General features: G+C 43.2%; 1 protein-coding gene across 2 annotated transcripts; it reads right to left on the reverse strand.

Moving 5' to 3' along the window:
- Positions 1–5,737: 5,737 nt before the first annotated feature.
- On the reverse strand, positions 5,738–15,027 carry ARGLU1 (arginine and glutamate rich 1). Of its 2 annotated transcripts, XM_081199394.1 has the most exons (4): positions 14,452–15,022; positions 9,899–10,124; positions 7,494–7,577; positions 5,738–6,538 (listed from the first exon to the last, which is right to left on the reverse strand). In XM_081199394.1, exons 1-4 carry the CDS (start codon positions 14,808–14,810, stop codon positions 6,374–6,376), a joined length of 834 nt encoding a protein of 277 aa, XP_081055520.1. In that variant the 5' UTR covers positions 14,811–15,022; the 3' UTR covers positions 5,738–6,373. The 2 variants fall into 2 exon arrangements, with proteins under 2 accessions (XP_081055520.1, XP_081055521.1); XM_081199395.1 differs by lacking the exons at positions 5,738–6,538; positions 7,494–7,577 and adding an exon at positions 7,837–8,068 and having other exon boundaries at positions 14,452–15,027.
- Positions 15,028–18,042: the final 3,015 nt, after the last annotated feature.

Consider the following 18,042-nt stretch of genomic DNA (forward strand, 5'->3'; position numbering starts at 1 on the left):
AGAGTTGAAGAAAACATGGTCTTGATTCCTTTTCGAAGAAGCCGTGGGTGAAATTCCCCTTTCCCAAAGCCGTGCGACTCTGCTTTCCCGGCACCGTTTGGTCCGAATTAGCACTCCGTCCCGAGCTTGCCTTCGCCAGTTGCACAACAGACGCGCGTCCGAGGCGCGCCGGGGTCTCTCGCCTCCCTCCCAGTCGGTTTCTCTCTCGCAAAAGTGCCAAGCGGGGCTGAGTCAACTTTGAATTCGGTGTCCTTTGTCGGGGGAGACCCGACGCCAACCAGAGAGGAGGAGGAGGGGGGAGGAGGAGGAGGAAATCCGGATTCGCACCCAGGAGACAATCGCTGGAAAGGTGACTCAGATATCCGAAGGTGAAAGGTGGGGAGGGGGACCCAAAAAGGCGTCATTTACACACCATTTGCTCACTTGGAGGGATTCTCTGTCCAAACTTTTGCAAAGGTAAAGATACCGGTACTTTTGCATAGATAAGGTGGATCTTTCACAAGAGCCAGGAAGCCCGTCAACGGATTTTTGCAAGGACCCGAGATAAAGTTAGGTGAACTTTGGAGAGACGGGGGTTGTTTGTTTAGAAACGCGCCGGTTGAGTTGCTGTTAAAGTAAGGAAGGTGTGCATATGTGTTTTAGAAACACAGGAGAAGCCGTTTCTATATACAGTACAGTATATATGGAAACGGCTTCTGATTGCATCCTCCGTGATGCTGAGTGTCCGGTGGAAAGGAAAATAGGCTGAAAAAGAGGCTAGCCCGGCGAAGAAAAGCCTGTCCAAAATTAGTGCCAGCCTCGGGCTTGGGGGGCAGGGAGGGTGCCTCGCGTCCCTTTTCCTCTTCCAGGCTCCGGAATCAGGGTTAACCTTGTCAAAGAAGGAGGGGGGGGTCCCCTTTCGAAGAAAGAGGCACATCTGGAAAGCCTAAAAATAGCCCCAAGGAGCTAAAAATACGGGACGTCACAAAAGAGATTTGGCTGCAAGAAAGGGCAGCTGTAAATAGCCGTGTCTGAGAGCGGAATACCATTTTTTTAAAAAAAAAGTAAGAAAAACAAACAAGTAACATTTTCTTACAGGGGAACAATCCGATTCCCCTTTTAAAAGCAAACTCTCTAGCGATTCAGGGAGGCTCTGAAGGTTACACGTGTAAATACTCTCGTCAATTCAATCATATATGTGTGTGTCTACTCAGCAGGAAGCCCCATTGTGTTTACTGAGATTTGCGTCCAGGTAAGTAGGTGGAGAACTGCGGGCTTGTTTTATAACTTAAACAATAAAATAAAACTATTTCTTTTAAGAAATCAGTCTGATCTGGCTCTCCTCAACCCTGAAGAGGCTTCCACCAAAGTTCAGTGGCCACTTCGCCGGCGCGGTTCCCAAGCAAGCGCTGCTCCTGGCGAAAAGTTGGGCAGCTGCTTCTGCGCGCACGGGGCTGGTGCGCAAAGTGGCGAGCGATAAAGTCGCCCTTCTGGTCAACTTCTGCTTTGGGATACAAGAAGTCCCTCCTCCGACCCACGGCCGTGGAAACAGTTTGCAGAGGATCCGGACTGCAGCCCCGTGGAAAATCCAGCCAAGGGGACCGGCAGGGTTTCCATCAAGCGACTTACAACACCCCGAACCCAAATCCTCCTTTCCATGGAAAGCGGGTTGCGCCACCGTTGCGAGCGAGCTCAGAATCACAAACTTTGGGTTGCTTGTTCGGGATTGCACGCATATCCCCTTAATAACATTTTTTGGGGGGGCAGGGGGCGTTGACTATCTCCGGACAGATCTGAATCCCCTTTCCCAGGAAACAGAAGAGGTCCCCCCCCCTTCAACCGGGACAGCAATTCTTCCAGAGCCTCTACACCACCCCCTCACCTCAAAAGTAAAATAAAAATCCTATAGCTTCCTCGAGAACGACACAAACAGCCTCAAAAACATTGATCAGCCCGTTAGGAAATAAAAAGGGAGGCTAAATATGGTTTTGTCTCGATTTATTGTTTCAAAGGAGTGTTACTGGAGGCCACCCCCCTCCCGAGAAAAAGGAAATTTTAGCTGCGATCTGCACAGCCCCGTTTACTTATACCCAAGTTATGTCTCTCTTCCCGGGACTAAAACTCAACAGCAACGGGGGGAAACAATCTGGTTCTGGGCTCGGCAGGCGGCGAAGCTTGGTTCCCAGGATGATCGTCCCGCGTTGGGCTGCTGGGCTGCCCACCCCAAACCATCGTTTTTCCTGCTCCTCTCGCGGGGCCGCGCCTAGCGAGGGGATCGGGCCCCCTAAGGCCGAGCAGACCGCGCGGAGCGAGGAGGCAGAGCAAGCCGGAAAGTCTCGCTCAGCTCCGACGGAGGAAGGCGGTGGCTTTTGCTTTCACGAAATTGCTCCCTAAATGGATTTTCTCATTTGCCTGCTTCAACTCGGAAGCGAGTGCCGCCAAACTGGACGGAAGTTATTCCAGGGCGAATGTGCGCTCTTAGGCATGGCGGCCTTTAGTTAAATTTTATTCTGATTAAAAAGAAATAAATAGGGTATTTATTCTTTGAAAACCGCGAATGAATTCCTGGGAAGCTGGGCCTTACAGTGTAATTTTAAGAGGATTTGGGTCTGCCACATTTAAATTGGTAATAATTAAATAATAATAATAATAATAATAATAATAATAATAATGATAATGATAATAATTTTATTATTTGTATGCCGCCCATCTGACTGGGTTGCCCCAGCCACTCTGGGCAGCTCACGATGACAACAAAAAAGTAAAAACACAACAACACACAAAAACTTCCCAATAGTAAGATCAAGGGGGTGGTTCGAGGGAGAGAGAAAATGCTTTCTTCCTTAGTGATTTCCCCTTTTCTACTAGGTTTTGGAAGAACTGGTCGCCATTCGGGAACAGTCGACCCAAGCTGCGTCTGCTCGCTGTCCATTAAAGCCTCTCGCCTGCAGCCTTACCTAAGCACATTTGTTGGGACTGAGGGATCCTGAAAGCATTAGGATGTACTTGCAAAGTTAACTCCCTCTCAGGATCCAGCTTCCAGGCACTCCCGCTCCCCGCCACTGGCCTTTTCCAATGACTCAGAAGTAAGGAAGTATCTACCTTTGATACTAACAAGAGACTCACGGGAGAAACTGCGGGGAGATCAGTTCTTTCCAAACAAGGGTGGGTCCTTAGGTTCCACAGCTACAAAGGGTTTCCATTGGTTTGATACAGCCCTAACTCAAAATAAAAATCCAGCCTATTGTCTTCAGTTCTGGGGTGCAAGACCCTGCACCCCAGCATCGTTTAGGAAAAGCCAGAAAAGGACTTTTTAAAAAGCATGTTTTTTTCCCCCAAACACCACCACTTCAGGTCACACTTGACTCAACAATTCCTCATTTCTCATGAACTTGCCAAAACCATGATTCCTTCCCGTTCTGCCTTCCTCAAGCCAGTGGAACCCAATGTATCACAGGCTGGTAATCTTTCTTCCAGGAAGACACATTGAAGCAGAAGGCAGCAACTGTGTTCTTCCCTAAGAAGTTACAATGTATGATCGCCTGTAACAGAGGTTCTTTGGATACATTTATGAGAAAGAAAAATTGGCAGTTGTCAGCAAGTTTCTCGGCCTTTTTCTTTTAATTGGCCATGCAGGAAGTAGAGTAAAAAGAGAACAGGAAAGGAGGTTTGCTAATGAATATGGGGAGGGGTAATCCACCTTGCCAGTTTAAACTGAAATGGACAGGTCAGCTGTCAGAATGACTTCCAAGATACAGTACAGTGTGCCAAAAAGAGAAAAAAAGACATGCTGTCACACACTGAGCAGCATTAGAAAGGTATGCGTTATTGGATCCTAACATAACAATGAGTGAAATAACTATGTTTTAATATTAAAAGAAGAAAGCTTCCTTAGAATTTATCTGTAGAGCACATATCATGTTGCACCAGATCTGCAGGGAGTTTGAATAGGACCAGACCGTAACCATCTCCACCACAGCAGCCTCAAACTACTGTTGTTCTTAAAAAACAAACAAAAAAGGCAGGATTTTGTCTTTAAAATCAACTTTTGCTCTAGAGTTCTCAATATAAGGAAAGTGAAAACAGCAGCATTGTAGCATCTTAAAGACGAAGAAATTTATTACAGTAAATGCCAGAACAAATTGGTTAGTCTTTAAAGGTGCTGCAAGACACTTTGTTGTGGAAGGAATGCCTATCTGTCACTTGATCAAACTTACCATATTATATGGGGGGAAAGCATGATTTTATTAGGCAACTGAAATACAAGTCTCATTAAAAATGTAGAGTAAATTTAGAGCTATATCTTTATAATTGGCCCAGACGTAAAGACCACTTGCGACCATAGGTGTTCATATTACATAAATATGTCTTCTGGTTATATGCATTCACTATTATTAGGTGATGCCAGGACCCTTCAGGTATCCTTTCTATTTCACAGCTTAAACTAGTGGTCCCCCCCTTCTTTTTGGTATCTTGTACATAAAAAACAAATACCAGTAAAATATATCAAATGCATTGAGAACCTGGGATATCGCATCAGTTTAGTTACCATATAGTTTAAAGCAAACTATTGAGACTTAAAAGAACTTGGGTTTCCTTGGGTATTTTGCTAGGTTTTAGATAAACGCAGGTAGAAGTAAGAACAGCACAATGATTACAGCGGTATTAATTTATTAAAAACATTCTCAAAGATATTGACTGTTCAGCTGTTGTGTATTTCATCATCATCTTTTCATCCTATAATCTGGGCAAACAGAACATGAGACTCTTCCAGATCTGGGTCACATACCCGACGCAAAAGATGTTACATTGCTTGCAAAACTAAAAAAAGGCACCATCACTCTCTTGTTCCTTTTTGATTCAACTATTCAAGTAAGAACTTTATGAACAAACTATGGATACTGCAGTTTTAGTAGAAACATTGTACATGACAACTGGGGAGGGGAAAAAAATTCCACTAGAACAGTTATGTTTGAAAACTAATCTGTCTATCTTGGTGCCAAAAATATTTTGGGATGGACAAAAACGTGCAGGATCCGAACGCTCTGTGCCTGAAGAAAAGGACTAGCATGTTAACCTTCATTGGTGTTTACCATTACAATAACACAAAAAGCCTTTACAAAATTATTCTAGTGATCCAATTGCAAAACTTCCTATGCCAAAAAAATAAGTGCTTCAAATGGCATACATAGACTGTTACACCAGTCTAATATCACAAACCATAACTATTAATGGCTGGTGGACATGCCAGCAAATACTTTCAGTAGCCACAAGAATTTTTTTAAAAATATGCATGTGACACTTTTTATCTGTCCATTATGCTGGGGTGGGATGAAGATAAAGGGGAAGAATGCAAACGTTAGGAAAAATTAGTTTCATGAACACAAGGGTATTTTGACTTGTTCCCAAGTATAACCCTGTAATGCTGGATGGCAAACTGCTTTTGAAACTGAGGGAAGTTTCAAAAGTAAACAATTCCACTAGGCACACAGAAGCCTCATTAACTCTTTGAATGCTGGACAAAGAAAGATGCAGCAGATGAAATGAGGATATCGTCAAAACAAAATCTACCTCTAAGCCAGCGATAGCCACTAAACCGCACAGCTGTGATAGTTTCAAATTGTATGTGCAAGCTTGGCATAGAGAGCATGAAAAATATTAGTGACCTTAATACTAGTGTGCTTTTGGTTATGGTAAAACAAGTTTCTGTTCATTAACATAAAATATACATGCACTAAAAAAATTTACTTAAAACGTATGAATTTAAGACTTCACTTTATTCGGCAAATTGGTTTATTTACACAATTGGGAATGCTGGTTGAATTTTACCACTGGAATAAAAACAATTCTAGCAGAGACAATACTGAACTCCCTTTACACATCTCCAGCCAACACTGACCAACTTTTTCCTTACCTGTATCAGGAACATCAAGCACAATAGTGGGATAGTATCATAAGACACCGATATAACAAACCACTGAGGATCCAGTACACTGTGGGAATTTACCAATACTTTTGCCAAACTTTTTTAAGAAGTCAGCAAACCAGCATTAAAAATTAACATCAGAGTATAACTCTGAGATCAGTGGGTCAGTAAAAACCTTATCAGACCATACCATAATTCATAAAATGACCTGACCTGCATCAAGTCATTTTATCATAGAATCAAAACAGATTTATTATTTAAGAAGACAATGATCTGATAAGGATTTAACTCAATAGACATTAAAATAAGAGAGATGTAGAGCACAGCCCCTATTAGAACAAGCTAACTTTTCAGATGTCCAAAAAGAAAAGAAAAAATCACGAAAGGAAATAAAATAAAAAAACACTTCAACATGAAGCTACTATACAAAGTTTTGTTTCATTTTCCATTAGAGTTCAGTGCTGAAATTTAATCCTGACTCTTTAGTGAGAATGACAGTTTCGGCCTAGACTTTCCCTTGCCTAGGATCATTTTTTGCTCTTCCTTTTGCTGACGTTGCCTCTCTTGTTCTAGTTTCATCCTCTCCTCATGAATTTTTCTTTGTTCTTCAACAATTTTCAATTGTTCTTCAGCCTATAACATGAAAACAGTAGAATTTAGATATCCTCACACGCTGTATGCTGCTCCAACTATACTGCACCAATCCTATACTGCAGAAGACATTTGCCAAAAACAGCCAAATCCTACACCATTAAATTATTTAGGGTTCTACAAACAAAATGGCTGAACATACAATTTCATTGCCCCCCAGCTATTGAGCCTACCTTTATATACCTCTTTATACTCTCATTATTCTAAGGAAACAAAGCAAGTCATTTTCATGACCCTTACCTATCACAAGCTATTTCCTTTTTTAAAAAAAAAATTGAAAACACTTTCACAAGGCAGCATGCTCCAAAAGTGCGATAAAGGCACTGCAAAGTCCCCCCGCCCCTCCAAATTCTCCCGTGGTTATACATAGCTGAAGACCAAGGTTTTACCATTAGCTTCAACAAGAATAGGCAAGATCTCAGAAATTTGAAATATGGGTTTGATGCAGCAGTTGCAGTTGCTGCATGTGAAAAGACCTGTTCCGCTCATTGCATGAGATTATTATACAAAAACAATCATTGCATGAGATTATTATACAAAAACAAGTGAAACTGAATTATTTCTTCCACTGGTAAAAACTGTTGCACAGGCATGAAAACTGCTACAGAACACAGCTACGCTAACCCTGTGCAAACTCATCCACTAGCTCTTATGCAAGCATTTGCAGAACAGCACCAGAGCGTATTTTAATTCTTGTTGGGGTCATGCTGATCTCTATGTCTCTCTTTCACCCTTCGAAAAGATGTTTAGGAAGGCCCCCCAACCTTTTGGAATCAATTTTCAGGGAACTAGGAAGGAGAGATCATTGACCTTTAGCTACAATTCAGCACAGAGTTAAATGTTCTCAAATCCAATTATTTAAATTGACTGAAGTGTTCTTAACATTGCCAGGTTGTACACTATTATAGCTGCACATCAAAACTTTTATTCTACTTACCAATTTAGCTTGTGCTTCTGCAATTTTTCGATTATTCTCTTCTAGTATTCGTTCTAGCTCCTCACGCTTTGCACGCTCTTCCTCCTAAAGGGGAGGACAGGTTAAGATGTTAGAAAAGTAAAATACTCACTCACCCATCTGCACTAGTCTTCCTAGGAATTTCTTCTGTGAACTGTCTTAAAGGGGCAGCTTTTATAGCCACCGTCTTTTGTCTTTCAAACAGCAAACTGTGCAGCCACTAAACTTGGTCTCTAGCTCTAAATTTAAATCATCCCTCCCAGTCCAAACAGCAATCAACTAAACCCTCCCTAGTCAAGAGAACCCTAGCCAGTTATTACTAGTATTTTAATATCACACAAATCAACAAGGACAACTACAAAAACTGGATAGTATTTACCAAATTAAAAGAGTAATATATAAAATATAAATAAAGTGAATAGTTTGTCTCACCAATCATGTATACCTACGTATTCTTTACCTATACTCCTTTAATCAGCATTAAAAGTTGAATATTTACTGTCTTGTCCAGTGTCCTGCAGAGTGTGCTCCTCGGCTGCCATACGCGCCAGCTTCCTCTTTAAAATGATTTGTACTGTTAGCTTGGCAATGCCTGCATCAGCAGCTCAACCATTTATAAAGAAACAACATACAAGGAAGGCTGAGCTGAGGAATGCAGATGTTTACGGTAAGAAGGAACAAAAATATGTAAAACATTCCTAAGGCAAACAATTAATAAGAAAAAAAATACATTTACTGTTAGCGAAAAGTACAAATGGCAATCCATACTCCGTAGGAACTATGGGCTTCCTTCGTGGGTGAATGGACTGAACATCCTAGGGTGTGACAAGCTTAAGAGACAGTATCAAACTGTCCCTTCTGCAATTTAAACTGGAGTCCGGGAATCCAGGGAAAGTATGAGACTGAAATCGCATCTGAAACTAGAGTTCCCTTCATAAATTTTAAAGAAACTTTGTTATGCAAACCATAAGCAAAAATATTGCAAGAAGGTTCAAGAATAATTTCAGTTATCATCATAAATATTCAAATTATTTAAATATGTGGAGGTTTTGCTAAATCAGCCTGAGGTCTGCACAAAAATATAGTAAATAGGAAACAAAGCAAGTATGTGAAGAAAATACTTCTTGCTATGTCTAGTAACCAGCTACAGGTTGGCACCCTTCACTCCAGGAATTCAAGGTTATGATGTGTGATAAAAGTGTCCTAATGGGAACAGCCATTATCATGCTTATTCCCTGCTGCTCAATTATCTACTCTTTGGGAAGGCACCATTACTCCAGCCAAAATCCACCATACAAAGTTTTGTTTTTCAAACTGAAATCTTAAAAATAATTCGGCAGTTACTTATAGCCAAAGTTTAGATTTGTAAAGATCAAACTGAATTTATAGCACATGCAGTTATTCTGTATTTTAAACATCCTGCATCATACCAAAAATCATGGGGGGGGGGCAATCATCTTATTGAAGCTTCTCTCCTACTGACAACTAAGGAACTAAATCAACTTGGTCAAATCACGAATTAGGGTGGGGGGGAATTGGCATGAGTTGTCTGACACTCAGCACGGCTTTCTGTAGAGTGAAAATGAGTTTAACTTGAAGTTTTGGGATCCTGGAGTGATTAGTGCTGGCAAGCATCAAAACCTCCAGTAGCAAATTACTGACTGCCTCACAGAAAGACATTTTCAGCTTCTGCTCCAGCTGCTGACAGAAGAAGTCACATGTTTAGCTCAACTTCAGACAAGGACAACCTGCTCTTTTACAACTCTCTAGTCTAGAGGAAAAGAAGTTGTTAGTAGTCACTGAAAAATGGATCTCATGAGTTTGGCGTAAGCCTTTTGTGAAGGAAGTGAATGGGACCAGAGTTCCGGAATTATTCCACTGTGTTTTGAAGAAGAATGTGTGATTGCCTTAAAGGGAGAATAAGAAAATCTATTTGTTTAAAGAAAGGTAGTGCAGCTCAGCATTGCACCCTGCTTTTTATTTCCCGCCCCCTGACTGAAGGCATAAAGCCTCTTACAGTCTAGGTAAAACAAAACAAACGAGGGATACATAGTCACAGATTGTTTAACCCATTGCCCCCATAAGAAAGGACTGTGGATATATCCTGCAGCCATGGCAAAAGTTTCAAACCATTCTCAAATATGTAGGTCAGTTCCATTAAAATTCAAGTATCCTTTGCACAGGTTTTTATAGGAGAGTAACTGTTTTAGGTATCAGTGAGCTCCTCTGAATAAGTTAGAAATTAAGTTTCGCAGCAATGCAAGTTTACACAAGAAGGGAATTAGATTTGCTGTATTCCATCTCCTTCTGAACGCAACAGGAGGCACAACCCGACACTGAAAGTTTTGCCATGGACTGTCTCTACTTTCCAAACGACCGAGCGTTACCTCTCTAGCCTTTTGTGCTGCAAGTTCAGCTTGTCGCTGTCGCTCGAGTTCTTCGAGCAACTGTTTTTCCATGATGCGCTTAGCCTCCTCCACCCTGCGCAGAACTTCCCGCTCAATCTCATCTTTCCGTTTCTCCAGTTCTTCTTCTACCCGCTTTGCTACAAGTTCCTCCACTCTTCGAGCCGTCTCTTCCTCAATAAGCTTCTCTTCTATTTCTTGCTGCCGGCTGCAAGGACAGAAATACCAAATCAATGATTTTTTGTCACTTCCAATGTGATACATCATCTATTAAGTTTTGCACAGATGTGTGCATCTGCATAGCAGGCACTGTATACGTACACAAGTAGATCTATAGCATTCAACAGCAAGTATTGCTCCCCCCCCCCCGCTTTCATAAGTCCCTAAATACAGACAAGAGACCATTTCGCACAGGGTGTGGGTGTGTGCTTCCTGGCCCCTGCAGGCAACAGCGGAGCACGTATGAGCCCCCCCCCCCATTTTGCCTTCCAGATCCAAAAGGACCCGCATGTCAATTGGACATGCACCTGTGCAGCAATGCCAAGCATGCTATAATTAAAAAACCATCTATTTCTATGTAAAATAAAATTGAACCGTATGTATTTGACCCACAAGGTCATCACCAGAGGCCTTTCTTCAAGTATCACTGCCAAGTAAGATCTGGCAGGCTGCTACAATGGAGACAGCACCCTTTTATTCTCCCTGCCTCTTCAGGAGCATTGGTGTGATGGAAGTTTAAAGACTCATCTGCACTTGATTTTATTTCTTTGCTTTAATGTGATTAAGTTTTGTATTTTAGTTGTTTATTTTGTATTGTAACAGTTTTCAGGTATGCCACTGGGAGAAAAAAGAAGAAAAAGCCACAATGTTACACAAGCCGACATAGGCTTAAAAAAAAGCTTCTCCTTGCTCTTCTCTGCAGCACCTCCCTCTGTGCCCACCCAATCTGCTCTGGAGAATCCCACAGCCCTCCTGAGGGGAATGGTTGCTGCAGGGAAGAGAAGTAGTCCTGTTTTGGAAGTCTGTTCTGCTGATGGGCAGGGCCAATTAGCTATCACCTTAAATAACCATACAATTTAATGTCAGAAATGCCAAAGCTTTATGCTACAGTGAATATGAAGAACAAGCCACAGGGGCAAAATCTGCCTTTTTTAAACAGTGTCACAGAATCATCTCCTTGATTATTAGCTATATGAAAACAAAGCAGCATTTTATCATAATGCAGTGCTGAAAATCATGACAGCCAAATATTACTTTTTATTAATGTATTTGGGGTGGGATGTTTGGGGGGACATGGGGCAAAAAAACTGTCTCATCACAATTTCAAACTTTTTCCTGCAACCGTGGGGCCATAGTGACATTCTTATAAATCCCACTGGTTTTCCTGTAAGAGAAGCATACCCTTAGCTCCTGCCCATTAAATGTGATGGTATATATTTTTTTGCTGAATGGTATCAGTTAAGCTGTTAGGATTCTGAGAGCACAACACACAAGGACTCCTCATACTGCCAGTTGAATCCTTTGACACTATAAAAATTAAAACAGTATGTGGTAAAAAGTGAGGTTCTGTGTGCTGCAGTACTTGTGACAGCCCACATGTGTAAGAATCTGTTGTGTAGACTGGAAATAGAACAAGACTACATGAAGTGTTGTATACATTATGGAGATGGGACTTTTAAAAAGTTGCTGTGCGCTATGCTGCATACATCATGTAAGCTAATGAGGGTACATAATACGTAGGGTTGCCCCCCCACCCCCCACAGATAGTTCTTTCCAGAATACTGTACAAAAACTTTTAATAAGAAAATAATGCATTATGTTGCTTCCTTCTGCACGTTAAGATGAACGGCCTTATGCTTAAAGACCACTGGAGCAGCTCACTTAACTCTGGCTTACAGTAGCTCTCCAAGGTATTTAATGGCTTTAGCCTACCACCAAATCACCTTTTAAATTATGATGTGTCAGGGTTAAGCATTGATTTTTATAAAGTATATGTGATTTTATATTTATCCAGAAAGGTAAGCCCATGTTCTACCAATGAACTTTGACAATTCTACCTTCTTTACATCAAGCACTTCTGCTCTTACTATTTTGAGGTTCAACTCAGTATTAACCCACCTACTCCAGAATCCAAGGATTCTACAATTTCCAAAATATACCGATTTGTACAATAACAAAATGCTAATTAGCTTTTTCCACAAACTATGGATTCTTACAGTTTCAGAACTACAGTTCTGTAAGTCAAGATTTTAATTACTTAGCAGGAACAGATCAACCTTCAACTCTGCTTTTCAGTTTGAGTCAAGGATCAAACTTTACTTCTCATTAGGACATGATCCCTGCTGACCTTTCGGTGCAAGAATGCATTTCATGTAGCAATACCATTCACAAGTCATAAGACTGAAGCGGGCCTTCTGTCAAACACTCAGAAGCATGTGTCTACAGAACCCATCAAAAAAGAATGTGAACTAAATAAAATTAATCTGAAGAACTAGTTTTTCAAATGTACAAATAAGTATTTTTTTTAAATCCCAGAAGACAATGCACTATTACACTGGATAGACTACTCCCTCTCAAAGCTGAATAAAAGATCAGAAAGGTTTCTTTAATTACAGTGGCTCAGTGCCAGTTCAGACACTATATCTGTTGGCTTTTTTATGCAAATAGCTGCTCCACAGAGTGGCCAACTTCTCTGAACAATGTAATGTATTCATGGAACGCAGCAGCACCTTCCCTGAGCAGGGAGTACTGGGGGTAACAAAATCCCTACTTCAAGCAGGGATGAGCAGCCTTATCCTATGTTACACGGCCCACAAATGTCACATTTGCACACAAGGTGATCTGCATGAATAAGGCACTGGACACTGTTCATAACCCAGTTACTGTTCAAAATGTGGAGCACAGATAAAATGCTAATAAGCTTACATTGCTTATAAAAAGAACAGTGTTTGTGTGTGTACTATACTGGTATAAGGATTCTGATAGCATTAGAATAAATCAGTTTGTTCATCAAGTGAACAAAGAACTGTTTTTGAAGGCTCCAATCCTCCAGTAGTACTCCACTAGCATTTCTAACTAAATCTATTGAATTGTTTTTCCCACTTACCAAGATACATGTGGCATCAACCAGGGCTGTGTGTGTGTGTGTGTGAAATTCAAAAATAATTATCAGAGATGTATTACAGATCTAGATAGCTCTCTCCTATAAGACTGCAACTGTTCTGTGTGCAACACTGCAGCCAGAACACTTCAATGTGCCTCATTCTGAAGCTTTTAGCAACCCACACACTTCACCAAGTCTCTATATGCAGCACTATTCTTCCTTCTGCTTAGTTCAGCCTGCACATTAAGGGAGGAATGAGAGGGGGAGGGAGTGCTTCAACATGATGTACAGGAAACCTCCCTTGCAGTGAGAGCTTGGGCTGAAATGTAGTAACACCAAAGAGCTGCAGTGAGAACTGTTCTATGTCTACGTGCACATCCTAAGTATTGCTACACCACTACGGACAGTACAGTCTAGGAAAAGGACTTGGTTCAAAATGTATAAACCTTCCCTCTAAAGGGAAGGATTGCAGCTTAATGGACGAGCACCTGCCTCGCATGCAGAAGACACCATATTTAATCATTGGTAGCTGCACAAATGGCTGGGAAAGACTTCCAGTCGGAAACCCCAGAGAGCAGCTCACAGTCGTTATCCTGTTAGACGGACCCATGGTCCAACTTTGTATAAGGCGGTGTAAGTCGACTGCATCTGCAGAGTATATTACAACGACATGAGCAAGGTAAAGAAATCACCCCAGAAAAGTGCCCCTTTAGTATAACTTTCCATCAAGCAAACCTTCCCGGGTTTTCCTCCCCACCCCGATAGCCGTCAAGTAAATTCAGCGAATAAAGCTGCCTACAGATTCCTGCGTTTCCTGCAGGGAGTTGGACTAGATGACCCTTTCCAACTCTACAATTTTCCATGGTTCTACATACTGGAATAAATGCAATAAATGAAAATGCAACTGCATGCTTGGAGCCTTGAAAAGGTGACAGGGAAGAAGAGAGGCCGGAACCTTCTTGACAAGCAGCAGGCAGGCCAAGTCCAAAGAAGCCAGAGGAGGAAGAATGGCCTTCCTTGCAACAGAGAAACAGGGGAGGAAAACACAAAAAACACAAAAGGGGGCTGTCCTTCTCCTTCAGATGGCACGTGGGCGTGCAGCCAGGTGACCTGTCAGCAGCAGGATCTTCAACACACGTGCTACACAGGACCTGTCCCCAGCATCCATGACAGTTGCATCCTGCTCTTTTTCGGAAGATCCCCTACCCCCCGCCCAAACCCTCCCACCCGCTGTCTCTCTTCAAATCAGAAACGCCCCCACGCGCTTATGCCAAGAGCAGCGTCTGCTGCGAAGTCCGCCCCTTCGCCGCCGGCCCACCAGCAGCTCCTCTTTCCAGGAAAAACCACCTCACTAGCCAGGGACCATGGGGGGCGGCGGCTTTATTGGCGTCGCTCCCCCCCCCCCATCTCCCCCTATACCCCAAAGGCTCACATTTTCCTCTGCCTCTCGAACTCGGCCTTCTTCTCCTCCTCCTCGCGCTTCTGCTTCTCGTCCAGGCTGCTGCGCTTGCTGACGGTCCGGCCGAAGATGTCGATGCGGTCGGGCGGGGAGGAGGCCCTCTCCCGCTCCCTCTCCCTCTCGCGGTCCCTCCTGGACGGCGCGGTGTTGGAGCGGGACCTGGAGCGGGACTCCCTCCGCCGGCTCCGCTTGCTCTCCCGGGACTTGGAGCGCTTCCTCGCCCTCTCTTTCTCCCGGGAGCGGGACCGGGAGCGGCTCCGGTTCTTCTTGTTGTGCTTGGAGCTCTTGACGCGCTTCGAGTGCGACGAGCTCCGCGAGCGGGAGCGGCCCATCCCCGAGGAGCCCGGCTCCGAGGTCTTCAGCAGCACGGACCCGGGGAAGGACCCGGCATCCACTCTGCCCCTACGCGGGGAGGCGGGAGGAGGAGGCCGCTTCGGAGCTTTCTCCCCGCAAGGCCTCAAAAGCCCGGCAGCAGCGGCGGCGGATGGTTTGGCTGGTGGACAAGATGGCGGCCACCTCAGCTCCGAGTCACACGGAGGGGGGAGGGAGGGAAGAGGAATTCTCCTCCTTCCTCCCGGCCCACAATGCGCCGCGCGCGCCCCCACAATGCACCGCGGCGTCGCGCCTTGGAGAGGGAAAGCGGAGGGTGGGAGGTAGAGAAAGCGCCGCAGTTCTCTCCGGAAATAGCCGAAGAAGCTGCGGCGAGTTTTCACGAAGGAGCGACCGCTTAAGCGGCGAGCGGAGCGGTGACGTTAGGAGCGGCGCGCGCGGTGACGGAAATTGCCGAGCGCGGCGCGAAGCGTTGAAGAGCGGAGCTGCGTTGGTTTGGGCGTGGCTTGGAACCAGGGAAAGGGCGAATGGGCGGAGCTCGGGCCGGCTGGGAAATTGTGGAAGTGGCAGGCATCTTAAATATTTATTTTATTTTAATATTTTTATATAATATAAAATATACAACATATAAAAATAGTTTATGTTTTAAAAATGGATTATATAATATAGTATATATTTATGATATATTATATATAAATATATAATATATTTTTATTTTACTTTTATATTTTATGATATATTTTATATAAAAATAATATTTTATTTTGTTTTATTTTAAAAACGCCATTTTCCTGGCCCTTGTGTGCTCCTCCTTGGGTGCCCATTGCACTGATACAACTATGATGCACACACACAATGAGTGCAGTGATAGGTTATTGAATGTGATGCAAAAAAACTGCAAACTGCTTTTGAGGTGGTTTGTTTGGTTTTTACAATCAACGAGGTGTATAATTTTTACGAAGTCAATAAAATAAAAGTTGCTAAAGGTTTGTCATTTTTAAACAACTCCAGGTCCACCTTCTGTCAAAGTGTTACCGTATTTTTCGTCCTATAAGGCGCACCGGCCCATAGGACGCACCTCATTTTTTTTGGGGGGGGGGAATGAATTAAAAAAAATTATTCCCCCCCCCCCAGCCCTGGCTGCCGCCCCAAGCCTTGCGCTTACCTGCCCGAAGCAGGGGAAGCCCTCCGGAGGGCTCCCCGTGCTTCGGGCGACAGGCTGCCGCCCCAAGCCTCGCGCACACGGCGGGAACTCCTGCCGGGCGCGCGAGGCTTGCAGACACTCGCCCGAAGCAGGGGGATCCTTCGGAGGGCTCCCCGTGCTTCGGGCGACAGGCTGCCGCCCCAAGCCTCGCGCACCCGGTGGGACCTCCTGCCGGGCGCGGGAGGCTTGCAGACACTCGTCTGAAGCAGGGGGAGCCCTCCGGAGGGCTCCCCGTGCTTCGGGCGACAGGCTGCCGCCCCAAGCCTCGCGCACCCGGTGGGACCTCCTGCTGGGCGCGCAAGGCTTGCAGACACTCGCGGGGGCTGCAGGCTGCTGCCCGCAAGCCTTGTGAGCCCGTGGGTACTCCCACCGGGCTTGCAAGGCTTGCGGATAGCTTCCTGAAGCCTGGAGAGCGAGAGGGGTCGGTGCGCACCGATGCCTCTCACTCTCCAGGCTTCAGCGAAAGCCTGCATTTGCCCCATAGGACGCACCCAGATTTCCCCTTCATTTTTGGAGGGGAAAAAGTGCGTCCTATGGGGCGAAAAATACGGTAATTCTATCGTTCAGGAGGAAGCTATCACTGCTTTGGAACACATTTTTAAAAAGAAAAGCCTGGCACCTTTTAGCTGAATAACTTTCTAAAGAAATGTCTGAAGCAACTAATGCTATAATTGAGGACTTGTTTATTGTTATATTTACTCCGAGAATACCCCTTTATCCTACCTAAATAGAACCCAAAAAGGCAGACGTATGTACAAAATATTTTTTAAAAATGTGATCCCATTGAGATCCCAAGATGAAATTTGCAGGTGGCTCTTAGAAATATTAAATAATCAATACATGTTGGGGGGAATTTGTTAATTGTATTAATTTTTTAACTTAAATTTCAAATTTAGTTTAAGTCCATCAAAACTAAAATCACCAATCTCATCAGAACTTCTTGAACTTTTATAAGCTGCTAAGAGACTGTGTAGCAAGCAACTAATTAATCACATAAGTTGTTTTATTTTTTATATTTATTTAAAATAATAACGTTAGCCAACTGATTGCCATATAAGAAATGTTCTAATTAAAGATGGTATATTGGGTATGTTTAGGTTAAATCAGCAATTCCCTACAGTGAGACTTCATGCATGCATACGAACCAGCTGCATATATGACTATGTTAATTACATTCCTAATATATTTTTATTTTCTAATTTCAGAACGGTTGTTTAGGGCATGTTGTATTTTCTCACAGTTGCTTTGCATTTAGGGCGATGAAGATATTGATTGACTTCTCTGCAGGCACAAGAGAAGCCTGACATCTGTGAGATCAGGAGAAACATCTGTCTAAAAAAATTTCAGCAGACATACAGAGCAGGTGGTAATATAAGAAGTAATCATTTTATCTCTTAGAACTTGTTGGGAAATACTCACGAGGCATTAAACTACTGAAAGGCTCATTTGGAAAGAAGGAAATGCTTCATTAAAAGGTCAGGGGGAAAGTCACTTCAGTAAAAACTTTGGACTCTGCACTGAGCAACCTGAATACGCAGCCAACACACAAGCAAATGACAATCCTAGTGTTACTGACAAGGAGGCGGATTACTGAGAAGTGAAAATGAAACAACTGAGATCTAATCTAATAAACTCTTTATTAATAATGCTAAATACAACTGCTTTCATAAGTGAGTGAGTGGTGATACTATATTGTGCATAACTTCACTAAATGTACTATAATATAAAATACACACACACTATTTGTGAGTGTGTAGTGTGTGTATATATGTACACACCCACACCCACACTGTATGTATACAGTATGTATATGTGTGCATGCACATCTCAAGATAAAAATATTTAATTGTTTGACAGCCCTAATTATAAATTTGAAAGCATGTCCACTTTTGCCTGAGTGAGGTTCACTTCTTTTCAGAACCAAATGGTGGCTGCAACAGCTGGATTTGATTTTGTAAAATATTCCCGAAAGGAACATGATTTGGTCTCATTGGTGGAGATTAATGTTTTAGAAACCACTCCTAGAAAAG

This window comes from Podarcis bocagei (genome assembly GCF_964188305.1).
Source record: "Podarcis bocagei genome assembly, chromosome: 6".
NCBI lineage: Eukaryota > Metazoa > Chordata > Lepidosauria > Squamata > Lacertidae > Podarcis > Podarcis bocagei.

Coding starts and splice junctions, on each gene's coding strand:
- ARGLU1 (XM_081199394.1), bottom strand. CDS start 14,810: ATGGGCCGCTCCCGCTCGCGGAGCTCGTCGCACTCGAAGCGCGTCAAG. Junction 7,578..9,898: donor CAGCACAAAAGGCTAGAGAG/GTAACGCTCGGT, acceptor CCTCCCCTTTAG/GAGGAAGAGCGTGCAAAGCG. Junction 6,539..7,493: donor CAGAAGCACAAGCTAAATTG/GTAAGTAGAATA, acceptor TTCATGTTATAG/GCTGAAGAACAATTGAAAAT.